This window comes from Pongo pygmaeus, chromosome 10, assembly GCF_028885625.2.
Source record: "Pongo pygmaeus isolate AG05252 chromosome 10, NHGRI_mPonPyg2-v2.0_pri, whole genome shotgun sequence".
Taxonomy (NCBI): Eukaryota; Metazoa; Chordata; class Mammalia; order Primates; family Hominidae; genus Pongo; species Pongo pygmaeus.
The window spans coordinates 33,455,001-33,470,798 of NC_072383.2; the positions used below are offsets into that span (position 1 = coordinate 33,455,001).

Below are 15,798 nucleotides of genomic sequence, written 5' to 3' on the forward strand. Positions count from 1 at the left end.
GGGCAGGTGCAAGGAGGGCAAAGAGAGAGATTATTTTCTGAGGTGTAAAGTACCCCAGCCTCATAACAAGGCTGTGAGAGTTATGAACCAGAACTGGACAAAAATCATAACATCACACCACATATGGCTATGTGTCCATAACAACATTTTGGAATGTTTTAAAACTATATACTATATATAACTGGAATTGTACTTTATTCTGTGTACTTTATTCATTCTACATTGTTTGTGAGAATGGCCTATGTTGATGTGTAGCTGTAGTTCATTTGTTTTAACTCAGATATAGTATTACATCACATGAATATACTTTAAATTTACTTATCCATACTCTCTCAGCTAACAGTAAAGATTTTAAAAATTAATAATCTAGTATAGATTAATGGTAAAGGGCAGAGAGGATATATATTGATATCATCCCTTGGAAAGTAAAGTTTTCAGTAAGTTACCAAAATTTGAAATTCATATACCATTGAGCTGTAAAGTCCACATCTGGTAATCTATCCAGAAAAATATTTGTGCAAATACAGGGAAATTTACTAGGATGCTCTTTTAAAAAATAATAAAATTATGTTTGTTAATTAAATGAATTACGATAGAGTTAAACTGTGGGATATTATGTGGTGTTTAATGTCAGGCTGATCTATATATACACGTCGAAGGGTGTTTAGCAGGGAGCCTAGCCTGTGGAATGCTGACAGAAGCAGTGAGCGAGGATGGTGAGCTCCCTTTGCAGTCCTGCCCGCACTTGACCAGGGGCACCACACACATCCAGAATCGGTTTCTTCCCAGAGCCTGGCCAGACATTTTTTTTTTTTTTTTTTTTTTGTTGAGACAGAGTCTCACTCTGTCGCCCAGGCTGGAGCGCAGTGGTGCAATCTCGGCTCACTGCAACCTCTGCCTCCTGGGTTCAAGCAGTTCTCCTGCCTCAGCCTCCCAAGTAGCTGGGACTACAGGCATCTGTCACCATGCCCGGCTAATTTTTGTATTTTTAGTAGAGGCAGGGTTTCACCATGTTGATCAGGCTGGTCTCAAGCTCCTGACCTCAAGTGATCCGCCCACCTCGGCCTCCCAAAGTGCTGGGATTACAGGCATGAGCCACCGCACCCAGCCCCAGACATCTCAAGTATAACAGAATAAAATCCTAATCCTGAATATGGTATCTTCTTGGAAGACATCATCTGTATCATGGTTATCTTAGGGGTTTTTTTGGTTTTTTTTGTTTTTTCTTTTTTGAGACGGAGTCTCGCCCTGTCACCAGGCTGGATTGCAGTGGCACGATCTCAGCTCACTGCAGTCTCTGCCTCCTGGGTTCAAGTGATTCCCCTGTTTCAGCCTCCCAAGTAGCTGGGACTATAGGCACGTGCCACCACGCCCAGCTAATTTTTGTATTTTTAGTAAAGATGGGATTTCACCATGTTGGCCAGGATGGTCTCGATCTCCTCATCCTGTGATCCACCCGCCTCGTCCTCCCAAAGTGCTGGGATTAACAGGTATGAGCCAGTGCGCCCAGCCTATCTTAGTATTTTAATGTAGTAAGTCAACCACGGTGAGGGGAAATGCTGAAAGAGGAAGTATTACCAACTGAAATCCTTATAGATAAGATCAGAGAGATTGTAAATTGGGGTTTAGGGATCAATTTCCTAATTTAGATTAGTATAATGTTTTTATTCTCTAGTATTATATATTTTTTGGTGGAAGAGAATCAAGGGAGGATGACATTACAGATAAAATTTCCTTTTTCTTTTTTCTTTTCTTTTTTTTTTTTTTTTTTTTTTTGGTGACAGTCTTGCTCTGTCACCCACGCTGGAGTGCAGTGGTGTGATCTCAGGTCACTGCAACCTCCGCCTCAGCCTCCCAAGTAGCTGGAATTTTCAAGCACATCCCACCACACCTGGCTGATTTTTGTATTTTTAGTAGAGAGGGTTTTGCCATGTTGTCCAGCCTGGTCTCAAACTCCTGGGCTCAAGCAATCCTTCCGCTTCAGCCTCCCAGAGTGCTGGGATTACAGGCGTGAGCCTCCACACTGGGCTGGTAAAGTTTCTTCTTAACAGTACTGAGTTGTCACTCATCACGTGGGGTTGGGGGACTGGTTCCAGGACCATCACCCTCATATCAAAATCTGTGCTTGCACAAGTCTTTTATATAAAATGGCATAGTGTTTGCATATAACCTACGCACATCCTCCCTTAAACTTTTTTTTTTTGAGACAGAGTCTCGCTCTGTCGCCCAGGCTGGAGTGTAGTGGCGTAATCTCACCTCACTGCAACCTCTGCCTCCCAGCTTCAAGCAATTCTCCTGACTCAAGCCTCCTGAGTAGCTGGGATTACAGGTGCACACCACCACACCTGGCTAACTTTTTGTATTTTTAGTAGAGACGAGGTTTCACCATGTTGACCAGGCTGTTCTCGAACTCCTGACCTCAGGCGATCTGCCTGTCTCAGCCTCCCAAAGTGCTGAGATTACAAGTGTGTGCCATTGCACTGGCCCTTCCCGTATACTTTAAATCATCTTTAGATTACTCATAATATTTAATACTGTGCAACATAAACACTATGTAGTTATATTTTTTAAATTTATATTTTTTGTTGTATTGTTTTTATTTGAAATTGTATTTGAATATTTTTGATCCACAGTTGCTTGCACCTGCAAATGCAGAAACTTTGGATTTGGAAGCCAGCTTTACTCTGTGTGTGTGTGACTATAAGTGAACATATAAGTAAAGAGGTGGTAGAAAACTTTTTTTATTAATTATTTTTAATAAAAAATAGATGTTCAAGGATAATAGATTTGCTTTGAAGATTTGTACAAAAATGGCTTGGTACAAAAATAAGCAACAGGATTTACTTGGCATACGTTCAAGAATTTCTATGCCTCATTTTATTAAGCCTCGGAGACGTGCAAAATGGAAATTATGCATCATTTTTTTTTTTGAGACGGAGTCTCACTCTGTCCCCAGGCTGGAGTGCAGTGGCGCAATCTCGGCTCACTGCAACCTCCGCCTCAAGCTATTCTCCTGCCTCAGCCTCCCAAGTAGCTGGTACTACAGGCGTGCACCACCACGCGCACCACCATGCCCAGTTAATTTTTGAATTTTTAGTAGATATGGGGTTTCACCATGTTGGCCACGATGGTCTCGATCTCTTAACCTTGTGATCCACCCGCCTCGGCCTCCCGAAGTGCTGGGATTACAGGTGTGAGCCACTGCACCTGGCCTACTTCCATTATGTTTTCCTACTCCATTTTCTATCTGATCTGTTAGTTAAATACTAACATTTACTAGGAATAATTTTCTTGTTACTTTTTTGCCAGTATATGCTTATTTGTACGTAATTTATTAAAGCTGACATTGCCGGCCAGGCGCGGTAGCTCACACATGTAATCCCAGCACTTTGGGAGGCTGAGGCAGGCGGATCATGAGGTCAGGAGCTCGAGACCAGCCTGACCAACATGGTGAAACCCCATCTCTACTAAAAATACAAAAATTAGCCAGAAATGGTGGCCCATGCCTGTAATCTCAGTTACTCAGGAGGCTGAGGCAGGAGAATCACTTGAACCTGGGAGGCGGAAGTTGCAGTGAGCCAAAATTGAGCCACTTCACTCCAGCATGGGTGACAGAGTGAGACTCTGTCTAAAAAAAAAAAAATTAAAAAAAAAAAAATAAAGCTGACATTGCCAATAGTATGTTAGGTTAATTGGGAAGTCCTCAGTTATATGACAGCTAATGTGCCAATTAGGTTTAAATAAAAATGCTAAGGCAAACAACTTAGTCTTCCTTTTATTTTTAAACATTGTAGATTTATAGTTTTTATTCACTTCTTTACTTTTAAACATTGTAGATTTATAGGTTTTAACCCAGGAAGTGCAGGTTGCATATAAAATTCTTGATTTCAGATCATTTCCATGGAAAATGGTAAGCTATTGAATATAATATAGGTAGGCTTTTATTTAAAAATTTAATATAATGAAAAAACATTGTTATGAAATATCATGTGGGCTGGGCATGGTGGCTCATGCCTGTAATCACAGCACTTTGGGAGGCTGAGGCAGGCGGATCACTTGAGGTCAGAAGTTTGAGACCAGACTGGCCAACATGGTGAAACCCTGTCTCTACTAAAAAAAACGAAAATTAGCCAGGCCTGGTGGCATGTGTCTATAATCCCAGCTACTAGAGAAGCTGAAGCATGAGAATTGCTTGAACCCAGGAGGCGGAGGTTGCAGTGAGCTGAGATCACACCACTGCACTCCAACCTGGGTGACAGAGACTCCATCTCAAAAAAGAAGTATCACGTGAATGTTTGGTAGAACTTGGTAAGTTTCTTATTCAGTGCAATGTGTACCAAAATAACATCTCTACAAGGAGGGAGAGGTGAAAGGGCTGGATAATAGCCACTAAGTCTTCAGAGCATGAGGTATTTTGTGAATAGCTGTGAGTTCAATGGCATGGATTTTAGGTGTTTTTCAAGACTGATATCTATGACAACCTTAAGATCACTAAACATATTTATTTAATAGATCCCTTTTGATATGGTATCATAAACTTCAGCTTTTACAAGTGGATAATGTATGGGGAACTAATTAGATCACTTTTAATAAATTTGCCAAGTTTTTTGTAAATCACAGAAAATGGATTAGTGATTATCTCTGCTGTTGACAATGAGGAGCGTAGTGGATATACCAAAAATCATTTAGTGTTGAGTTTACACTATCTATGACAATCAGTTTCCTAGCCTTTTTTTTTTTTTTTTGAGACGGAGCCTTGCTCTGTCACCAGGCTGGAGTGTAGTGGTGCGATTGCGGCTCACTGCAACCTCCGCCTCTTGGGTTCAAGCGATTCTCCTGCCTCAGTCTCCCGAGTAGCTGGGACTACAGGCGCGTGCCACCACGCCCAGCTAATTTTTGTATTTTTAGTAGAGATGGGGTTTCACCATGTTGGCCAGATGGTCTTGATCTCTTGACCTCATGATTCGCCTGCCTCGGCCTCCCAGAGTGCTGGGATTACAGCCGTGAGCCACCGCACCTGGCCCTCCTAGCCTCTTTTTTAATGAATAAATTGCTTTTATTTGCTTCTAAATTTTTTAAAATTAAAAGATAATTTACATACATTAAAATTCAACCTCTTTAGGGTACAATTCTGAGTTTTGACAAATGCATACAGTCATATAACCACCACCACCACAATGAAGATATAGAACAGTCCCTTTAGTTCCAAAATTCTGTCATGCCCTTTTATGAAAAGTCAGTTCCCTTACCACCAGCCCTGGCAACCTTGGATCTGTTTACTATTCCTGTAAGTTTGTCTTTTCCAGAATGTCTCATTTTATCACATATGTGTAGCCCTTTACGTTGGCTTCTTTCTAATGCATATGCAGGTATCTTTTGTTCATCCCTTGTTATTGCTGTGTGGTATGCCATTGTATGGATGTACCACAGTTTGTTTCCCATTCACTACTTGAAGAACAAGTGGGTATTTCTAGTTTTGGATGATTATGAATAAAGGCTCTGTAAACATTTTTGTCAGTGTAAATCCTCCTTTTACTTAGGTTAAGTACCTAAGAGTTAGGATTGCTGGCTTATAGGATAAGTGCATTCCCACCTGGTGAGAAACTGCTATTGCTCCTATTGGGTAGCCTAGAATTTAGTGTTAAGTTTGTGGTAGTTGCTGCAGATTATTACAGATTGTCCACTTGTGGGCAATTGAGAGTCAGTCATAATTGTTATATTTTATTTTAGTTATCACTTTCTCCTGCAAACCATGTTTTGATTTTTGGCCTTCATCTATAAAGATTCAAAAGTGAATACAGTAGTGTCCCGTTATCCACAGGGGATGTATTCCAAGACCCTAGTGGATGCCTGAAACTGCATATAGTACTGAACAGTATATATACTATGTTTTCTCCTTTACATCCATAGCTATGATAGTTTAATTTATAAATTAGTCACAGTAAGAGATTAACAGCAATAGCAATAAAATAGAACAATTGTAACAATATACTGTAATAAAGATTATGTGAATGTGGTATCTCTCTCAAAATATTATATGTAATATTTTCAGACTGAAGTTGATCACAGGTAAAGGGTGACTGCTGTACCATTATATCTTAATTTGTTGTACAACAGTGAATTTAGTATCTTAATGGTTATCATTGTACTAGCATGAGTGATCAAGATTTTTAACCTCCTAAACTTAGTTTTCTCTTCTGCAAAATGGTGATAAATTAACACTACCTTACAGAGTGGTATTCTTCTGTAAGATGGTGATAAATTATTACCCTGCAATAAGGACTTTATAAAATTCTACATGGAAAATGCTTAACATAGCAATGGGCACAGAGCACATGTTAGCTTTTTTTTTTTTTTAAGTGTTTATTTTAATACCAAACCTGAGATTACAATTTAAACATTGCTATCAAAGCTCAGGAAGTACAGACAGACGTTGGGGCATTTTCGTGACAGGGAAGCATTCTGGTTTTTACATTACTGAAGTTTGCCAAGGCTAAGTGGTCTTGGAACCAAACCTAAACAGATTCTCTGCCACGGTGAAATTTTAACACATATGGGTGGAGTTTGCAAAGGAATTAAAAACAATTCAGGTTTCTTCTCTGACTTATTTTCTCCATGTACTATTACCCTATTCTGTATTAGATTAATTGTAAAGCTTATTTATTTATGCCTTATATACACATTTCTGTTATTAAAAAAGTACCACTTTTATTAAAATGATTGACAGCCTTTGTGTCCTGATGGGGAGCTTGTGTTGAAGTGGGAGAACAAATCCCTTACACCTCATCCTCAGCATTGTATTGGCTCCTGCCTGACATGCATCAGCTCCTAGCAGGTGTGCAATTTAGCAAGTCCTTTAATCCTCCCTAACCCAGCAATTCACTGCCCCAGTGGTTCTCAAAGTGTGATTCCTGGAGTGAAGGCCCAGGTCAGCAGTGTCACTGTCACCTGGGAGCTTGTTAGAAATGCAAATTATGTGGCCCCACTATGCATCGAATCTGACTTTGATAAGGCACTCAGTGATGTATGTCTTGATAACCCAGTAGGTGATTCAAGTGCACACTAGAGAGAGGGAACTACTGTGTCTGGACACAGAGAGGAGGGGGTTGGAGAGGTTATTTTCCCCAGTGAGGGAGAATGTCTGTAACCTGTTAACTCATTATGATTTTATAAATATTTTAACTGAAATTTTCTTTTGTTTGTTTGTTTGTTTTTGAGATGGAGTCTCACTCTGTCACCCAGGCTGGAGTGCAGTGGCACAATCTCAGCTCACTGCAACCTCTGCCTCCTGGGTTCAAGTGATTCTCCTGCCTCAGCCTCCCGAGTAGTTGGGATTACAGGTGCATGCCACCACACCCGGCTAATTGTTGTATTTTTAGTAGAGATGGATTTCATCATGTTGGCCAGGCTGGTTTCGAACTCCCGACCTCAGGTGATCCACCCACCTCGGCGTGCCAAAGTGCTGAGATTACAGGCATGAGCCGCCGTGCCTGGCTTTAGTCTGACGTTTTCTGATTTTTCAAGGCTATGAGAAATTGTTAATGTACTTATAAAGACAGATAAAAATGAGTAATAAATATTTTACCAGTTAAACTATGTTTTGAAATAACATATACAACTTGTTTTCCTTAGGAAATTTGTATGTAGTATTTATTAATTCTGTATTATTTAGTCACTGAAATCAATGAGCCATGCTGGAAAGGAAAACATAAATGGGAAAATGGTATTTGAGGTCATTCAAAATGAGATTTTAACGTCTTAAGCTTGTGAATCATGAATCTGTAATCAACATCTTTGGTCCAGGGCAGTAGCCCTGTTAAAATAGAAACAAACTGTTTTCCCGTTAGCTTTTTTAGAGCATTACTAATAGTTAAGGCATTAGTCCATTTAGAAATCGCCCTATTCCCAGCTGTACTTTGAATGCTTTTAAAGGTTCCATGTGCCTCAGTTGTTTACTTTACTTTGATAAATAGAAGTCTCTCTGTGCTCATATACTCCCTCTCGTGCAATGTGCTGCAGCAGTCCGTCCTCTGGGGAGGTGTGGCATGTTTTGCATGAGGTCGTCCTTGGGCAGTAAGTTCGAAGAATGCACTGAATGCACTGAAGTCATAGTGCATTGGTCTGAGCTCCTGGCAGATCCTGTGTAATCTTCAGCCTCCCTGAGGCTTTACAGCCAGGAGTGAGATTTTATCACATGAACTTTAAAAAAGTAAAGCCAAATATCTTTTTATTAAACCAGAGTAGATTAATTATCAGTATATGTGAAATCATGTCCACTGATCAAGGTAAGTGGTTTCATTTTCTAGTAGATATATTTTTTTCTTCCCCAATGTGGGTCGCTTTATAACACGGCATGCTGAGGGATGTAAAAGTGGCAGAGTTTGGTTTTCTTTTAAAGTTAATAAAGCTCACATTGGTTTTCAACTTCAAGATTAAAATATGTGCTATTGATGGGTTTTGGCTCTCCAGGAGGCTTCTTCTGGGCTAACAAGATACAAATGTGTTTGATGGTTATGTTTGTCTGGCTTATTTTTATTATCATAAGTAAAGTTTGGAAATTCGGTCATTGAGGGGAGAAATACAGGGAAAGAAAGGAACAGTTTTCTCTTTTTCCTCCCATTTCTGGTGTGAACAAATGTTAAGAAATATTTACCACTAATCCTTTTTCTAGTGCTACTGCATGGAGCATTGTTCTGTTAAAACAAACACAAATTCCCACCATCCCAGTCTTGTTCTGGTGAAGTTCAGGGGAGTAAGTATTATTTGTTTTCCTGTAAAAGACATTTTAGAGATAGGCATGAGTTTGTTTTTTAAAAATTGTTAGTGGTAGTAGTATGAAGCCACTGTGGTCCCTTTGAGTGTTGTAGAGAGCATATTAATGACAAATTGAGTCTTTGAAATAGAAATGTAATTCCACTGTGTGATAGAAATGTAATCATGTGACGGGAAATGTCTGCTAAAAATATTTTTAATCACTGAAATGGGTTCATTTTGTTTATTTTCCCATTCGTTTTTGACTGGATATAAGCCTCGCTGAAAAATGTCTACACTGCTGAACAAGATAAACTAAAACTTAGAACCGGCAGCCTTCACAGTTACCAGTATTCTTTCTGATGGTGGTGTGACTCTTTCCTTCCTTAAGTGTCAGGGGCATACGCTGAGTGTGGAAGCCCAAGGTTGGGGTTGGTGACAGCACTCACTGCCTCAGGAGAGCTGAGGCGCCCCTCCTGCAGCTGCACAGCTGGCTCCGTTCCCAGGTTCTAGTAGCTGCGGGAGGGTTAAGCAGCCCAGTCCATGCCTGCCCCTGCTCCCTCCATCACTCAGGCAGAAGCCTGAATTCTTTTGCAGGCATTCCACCACTCTTGCATAAAGTTTGGAGGTCTTGTGATCTCTCCAAAATTTACCATCGTACTCTAAATATGAAATTAAAAAAAAAAAAAAGAAATGCAGCAAAAGGGAAGTGTTTTCTCACCCCAAGCAGTGAAGTTTTAGGTTCTCTTTTTCCTGAAATAGCTTCTGTCCGTTCTCATTTTATCTTCAAACACTTAGAGGTGATTGGAGAGACAGTATTCTCTCCTGGAAGGCAGCTCTTAATTAGAGAGGAAAATATTTCTAGAACAGGAAGATGAAGCTTGAGAGGTGAATGTTGATAAACATAGAAAAATTGTTGGCTCTTGTTTTCTGCTTTAATGGACAGCACCCTTTAGAGATTGGCCACTACAACAATATGGGCTTTATAAGTTCCTTTTTAGGTTTTTAAACTGAGAAAACAGTAATATAGCACTTCCTGCCTACACTACTGGATAATTTTGTTAAATCATCTAAGAAAAATTGTAAATATGCATATTTAGTGCACATGTTATTTATAACAGTTTTATTTTTTTTAAATGACCTGAAAAAACTTCTCTTTCTAAAGCTTATGCTTTCAGGAAAACTCCTTTCACATGAAAGAAATGAAATATGATAGAGTATGATGAATGACTCAGTAGGAAATATTATGCAGTTCTTTGGAAGAATGATAACTTGGTGTTCATTTAATAAACATCCAAATGTACATGTAACCTAAACTGCAAACTAAGATTAAGATTTAAATTTAATCAGTTCTTCTTAGATACTAGAATAGACTTGAGGAGGTCAAGAGTAGATAGGAGACTACTGGAATAATCCAGGGAAAAGTCGAGTTCATTTATTTCAAAAATAAAAAGGCATTTTCTTAGATGTTTTGTGGACCATCCCTGCCCACTTCCTGAGCCACCTTCTGATAACCTTTACTGTAGGCACCTTTTTTCTTTATAAAATAACAAGCTATTTTTATTGGCTAAAGTACATTTGTAAATGTCTTCACCCTGGTTTGTGTGTGTTCTCTGATTTATCTCCCACCACAGCACCTGCTAAGCTCTGGCTAGAACAGGTCCTTCCATTTTTATTCCCTGGCGAATTGACACAAGTTAGTTGGTTATATGTTGAAGCAGGCAGAAGGAAAACACTTAGGAGAAGAAAAATAGTGTTAATCATAGAATTTGGTCATTCTACATGGTGGTTATTATAATAAAACTTGACCTGGGGAAAATGAGGCTTTCACTCTCTTAGAGAATAAGTACACACAAATACATTTTTAAAAAATTTAAACAAAAAAATAAAAAGACTGTGTCACTGTGGTCTTGTCTTTTCCATGCCATTATAAAGCAGTTATTTCTCTTTTTTTTTTTCTTTTTTTTGAGACGGAGTCTCGCTTTGTTGCCCAGGCTGGAGTGCAGTGGCGCTAAGCTCCACCTCCGGGGTTCACACCATTCTCCTGCCTCAGCCTCCCGAGTAGCTGGGACTACAGGCGCCCGCCACCATGCCCAGCTAATTTTTTGTATTTTTAGTACAGATGGTTTTTCACCATGTTAGCCAGGGTGGTCTTGATCTCCTGACCTCATGATCCGCCCACCTCGGCCTCCCAAAGTGCTGGGATTACAGGCGTGAGCCACCACACCTGGCTATAAAGCAGTTATTATTTCTTATGCTTAGTCCCAAAAACCTAGTCTTCCTTGAGTCATTTTTCTCTTACGTACAATCTGGCAACAAATCTTGCTTCAACATCTATCAAACTGACTATGTCTTATTGCCTCTACTGTTACTTGCCCTGCTTTAGGTTACACACAGCTTTCCCCTGGATTGGTTCTACTAGCCTCCTATCTACCCTTGACCTCCTGGAGTCCGTTCTCTACCTAACAGCCTGTGTGCACCTCTAAAAACAGAGGGCAGATAATTGCCACTTCTCTGCTCGCAGTCCTTCAGTGGATTCCCATCTCTTTCAAAGGAAATCCCCTGTTCTTTCAATAATGTGCCAGGCCCTACCTTCTCTAGCCCCTATCCCTACCCCTTAACTTTCTGACCTCAGCATCAGATATGCTCCCTAGTCTATCCATGTTGTCTTCCTTATTTCTCTTTGAACATATCAACTGTGCTTCTACCTTAGGATTTTTGTAGTTTTACACTTTGCTTGGAATGCTAATCCTCAAAATATGTTATGCCTTATTCCTTTCATGTCTACTCAGCTAGCACTGTGTTAGTGAGACCTCCTTGTCCTCCCTGTATATAGGATATAATAATAGCCTCTCACCTAATAGCACGCCTGTTCCTTCACCCAACTTTACTTTCTTTATAGCAGTTTTTTTGTTTGTCTGTTTTGTTTTGTTTTGTTTTGAGATAGGGTCTTTCTGTCATCCAGGCTGGAGTGCGGTGGCGCAGTCTTGGCTCACTGCAACCTCTGCCTCTCAGGCTCAAACGATCCTCCCACCTCAGCCTCCCCAGTAGCCAGGACTTACAGGCACACACCACCATGCCTGGCTACTTTTTATATTTTTAGTAGAGGCATGGGTTTTGCCATGTTGCCCAGGCAGGTCTCGAACTCCTGAGCTCAAGCAATTCACCCGCCTTGGCTTCCCAAAGTGCTGGGATTACAGGTGTGAGCCACCGTGCCTGGCCCTTCATAGCACTTTTACCATTTAGCATGTTGTACAGATTTTTTTGTTGTCGTGGTGTTCACTGCTATATTCCTAGGGTCTAGAAAGGTAACTAATAGATACTGGGTGCTTTGTTAATATTTGTTGATTGAATACATTTCTAATATTCAGTGCCTTTTTCTGTTGGGAAATGTAAAGTAAAATGAGCAGGAATATAAGAAGTTTAATAAATTATAAATATTTGTAGTGTTCTCCATTCCTTCCCTTCAGTTCTCTTTTAAGAATAAATATCCTTGCTTGCTAACCTCTGGTGTCCCTTGTTGAGCAGCATGTCAATAATGAGTTCCTGCTATCAGAAGTCTCACAGGCCAAGCTAATACAAAGAAGTATAAAGAAAGTAAGGAGGGGTTAGTGGGTTAGTGAGATTGGAATCTGTGGCTGAGCCCGTACGTGATTTTGGATGATGAATTAATGGGCTGTGTTATAAGACAGAAAAGAGATGAGGGAGAAGCTTTGGGGTGTGAAACCAAGAAATTTGGAGCGATACTGTCTGTATGGAGAAAATTGTGGCCAAGATTTTTTGCTATTAAAGATGTACTTAGGCCAGGCGCAGTGGCTCACACCTGTAATCCCAGCACTTTGGGAGGCCGAGGAGGGCAGATCATGAGGTTAGAAGATCGAGACCAACCTGGCTAATACCGTGAAACTCCGTCTCTAGTAAAGATACAAAAAATCATCTGGGCTTGGTGGCACGCACCTGTAGTCCCATCCACTCAGTAGGCTGAGGCAGGATAATTGCTTCAACCCAGGAGGTGGAGGTTGCAGTGAGCCGAGATCGTGCTATTGCACTTCAGCCTAGGTGGCAGAGGGAGACTCTGTCTCAATAAATAAAAAGATAAAAATAAAAAGAGGTCCTTAATGTTTTATATTAATGATGTACTTGCCCCTCTTTTTGTTTTTTCTCTTCCTACATTTAAGTCATTTCACTCTTTGAAACACTCTTGTAGGGGGGTGATAGGAAAAGTAAAAAGATTGAATAAAAAATAATCTAGAAATGTTTCCTTAGTAGTTCCTGTAAGGCTTGATGTGGAATAGGAAACCAGTACATGGGCCAGGTGCGGTGGCTCACATCCGTAATCCCAGCAGTTTGGGAGGCTGAGGTGGGTGGATCATCTGAGGTCGGGAGTTCAAGACCAGCCTGACCAACATGGGGAAACCGTATCTCTACTAAAAATACCAAATTAGCTGGGCGTAGTGGCACATGCCTATAATCCCAGCTACTTGGGAGGCTGAGGCAGGAGAATCGCTTGAACCTGGGAGGCGGAGGTTGCAGTGAGCTGAGCTCTCGCCATTGTACTCCAGCCTGGGCAACAAGAGCGAAACTCTGTCTCGGAAAAAAAAAAGCCAGCACATGAATTAAAGTGTAAGAATTATTTGTGTGTTTACACTTCATGTAATTTATTTCCAAATTTATCTAGATAATTGGAAATTGACCTGCATTTTAAAATCTGTAGCCAACAGTTAATGTTAAAAAAAAAAAAAAAGTTCCCTTCCCCTAATGCACAGTTAAAATCTATGAACTGCTGTTTGCTATTTGATAATATACTTAATCTGAATAGTAATTATACATTATTAGATTACATGACTTCCTAGAAATATGGAATCAATTTTGACTATAGGAAAAAAATATTATACAAAGCTTGAAAATAATTTTGTTATTTTATAAATGTAAGCCCCTTAATGTCTATCAGTAGTTACTGATTTATTAGAAATATCATGTTTTTCTCTAATATTGCCCAGTAAATTTTTTTTTAATTTATTTCCATCAGAGTTACTAATTTAGAGTGTAAATTAGCAAAATAAGAAATATCAAGGAAAAAAGGTATTTCTGGTAACTTTTTATCTAAAATTGACCATTTCGATACAGAATGGTAACAAGTCATGCTTAGGGTTAGGAAATGTAACTGTATTCACTATACTCGATCCTAAAAATTGTGTAATACCTCTATCTTCAAGGAGGTTTAAGTTCGCCTTCCTCATAGACCTCTAAATGCAGTGACTGTGACAAATGTCATAGGAGAGATACAAAATATGTTTGGAGAATAGAAAAGGAGGAACACTAATGTTTCATTGATTGAAGGAAATTTCCTCAAAAAAGGTAACATTGGAGCTAGATATTGATGAATTTGTTTAAACAAAGACTTCCTGTTTTTTAAGCTAAAAGAACCAGCGTATGCAAAAGCAGAGAGAAACATATGAAAAGAGAACTGTGTTTTCCAGGAATGGAGAACATGAGAATGTGGCTAGAGCGTTAGGGGTGCATAGTTCTGAGTAGATGGATATTAGGCCCTTCAGGAGATTGATGCCTTTTTTTTTTTCTTTTTTCTTTTCTTTTTTTTTTTTGAGACAGAGTTTCACTCTTGTTGCTCAGGCTGGAGTGCGATGGTGTGATCTCAGCTCACCGCAACCTCCGCCTCCCAGGTTCAAGCAATTCTCCTGCCTCAGCCTCCCGAGTAGCTGGGATTACAGGCATGTGCCACCACCCCCAGCTAATTTTGTATTTTTAGTAGAGATGCGATTTCTCCATGTTGGTCAGGCTGGTCTTGAACTCCTGACCTCAGGTGATTCGCCCGCCTCTGCCTCCCAAAATGCTGGGATTACAGGCAAGATTGATGTCTTAATGTGAAGGGTCCTTTATGCAAACTGGAGGTTTTGAGGTTCCCCCTCCCCATCGGGCCTTGCAGTTCCATTAAAGGATTTTAAGCAAGGGAGTAATAAAATTGGTTATATCATTGGATGAATAAAACCATCAAACTTTTTATTTGTAGGAGAAAAATTGTATTAGATGTAGCCAAATATGGCTTAAGTAATGAAGTTTTAAAATTCAGAATTGGAAAATTGGTTATCTTTGATTAACTGGTTCATTTTTTTTCTTCCAGCTTCTTTCTTCTGTCAGCCAGAAAAAAATACAGGAAATAATGGATAAGCTAGAAGCTGCATTTGCTTTTTAAGTTTTGCATGACTGAAACAATCCCCTACACTGTTAGAAGCCTAACACACAATGCTATTGTGCTCTGGGTCTAGAAAAAATGTGAGGCCTGCTAGTCTGATTCTGCAGCAGGGAGTAAGGAAAGCCAATACTTAAATTTGTAAGCTGCTAAATATTAAATGTTTAGTAAAATGGGGTTTATAGTAATGTTTTTTTTGAGACGGAGTCTCACTCTGTTGCCAGGCTGGAGTGCAGTGGTGCAATCTCGGCTCACTGCAACCTCTGCCTCCGGGTTCAAGTGGTTCTCCTTCCTCAGCCTCCTGAGTAGCTGGGATTAGAGGCACCCACCACCACGCCCAGCTAATTTTTGTATTTTTAGTAGAGACGGGGTTTCACCACATTGGCCAGGCTGGTGTCAATCTCCTGACCTCATGATCCACCCGCCTCGGCCTCCCAAAGTGCTGGGAGTACAGGCATGAGCCACCACGCCCGGCCAGTAATATTTTTCTTAAAAAGAGAATATCAAAATAAAGAGGAGAGTCAGGAGTAGAGGGTATCACCAAGCCTTTTTTAGAGAGTCACCTAATTTGTTACATGTTTTTCTTAAAATTACTAACCATCAAAAAGAAGAATTTGATCTACATCTACGCCTAAGAGATGTCAGTAGAGCAGTAAAAATATTTCTCTAATTTATAAGGAAGTTAAGTAACTTTCCCACAGTCATAAAATAATCATGTCAAAAATTTGACCTTTCAACCACTAGTTTTAGTAATCCACCCTGCTGTTTTCCTCAGGAAAAAAAAAAAAAAAATGTACTTCCCAGATAAACATCACCTTGCGTTTCACCGCAGGTCTGGG

General features: G+C 39.9%; 1 protein-coding gene across 8 annotated transcripts in view; it reads left to right on the forward strand.

Annotated features, from left to right (window-relative positions):
• FGD4 (FYVE, RhoGEF and PH domain containing 4) overlaps positions 1-15,798 on the forward strand; it is a 242,713-nt gene that overhangs the window by 125,752 nt on the left and 101,163 nt on the right. Inside the window, exon 1 of one of the 8 annotated variants that reach the window (XM_054442566.2) lies at positions 8,073-8,285. The exons of the other annotated variants lie outside the window; for them this stretch is intronic. Coding sequence (XP_054298541.1) covers positions 8,195-8,285 — 91 coding nt within the window. The 5' untranslated portion in view covers positions 8,073-8,194. Of the gene's footprint in view, positions 1-8,072; positions 8,286-15,798 lie in introns of those variants that run through there. 8 annotated transcript variants of the gene reach the window in all.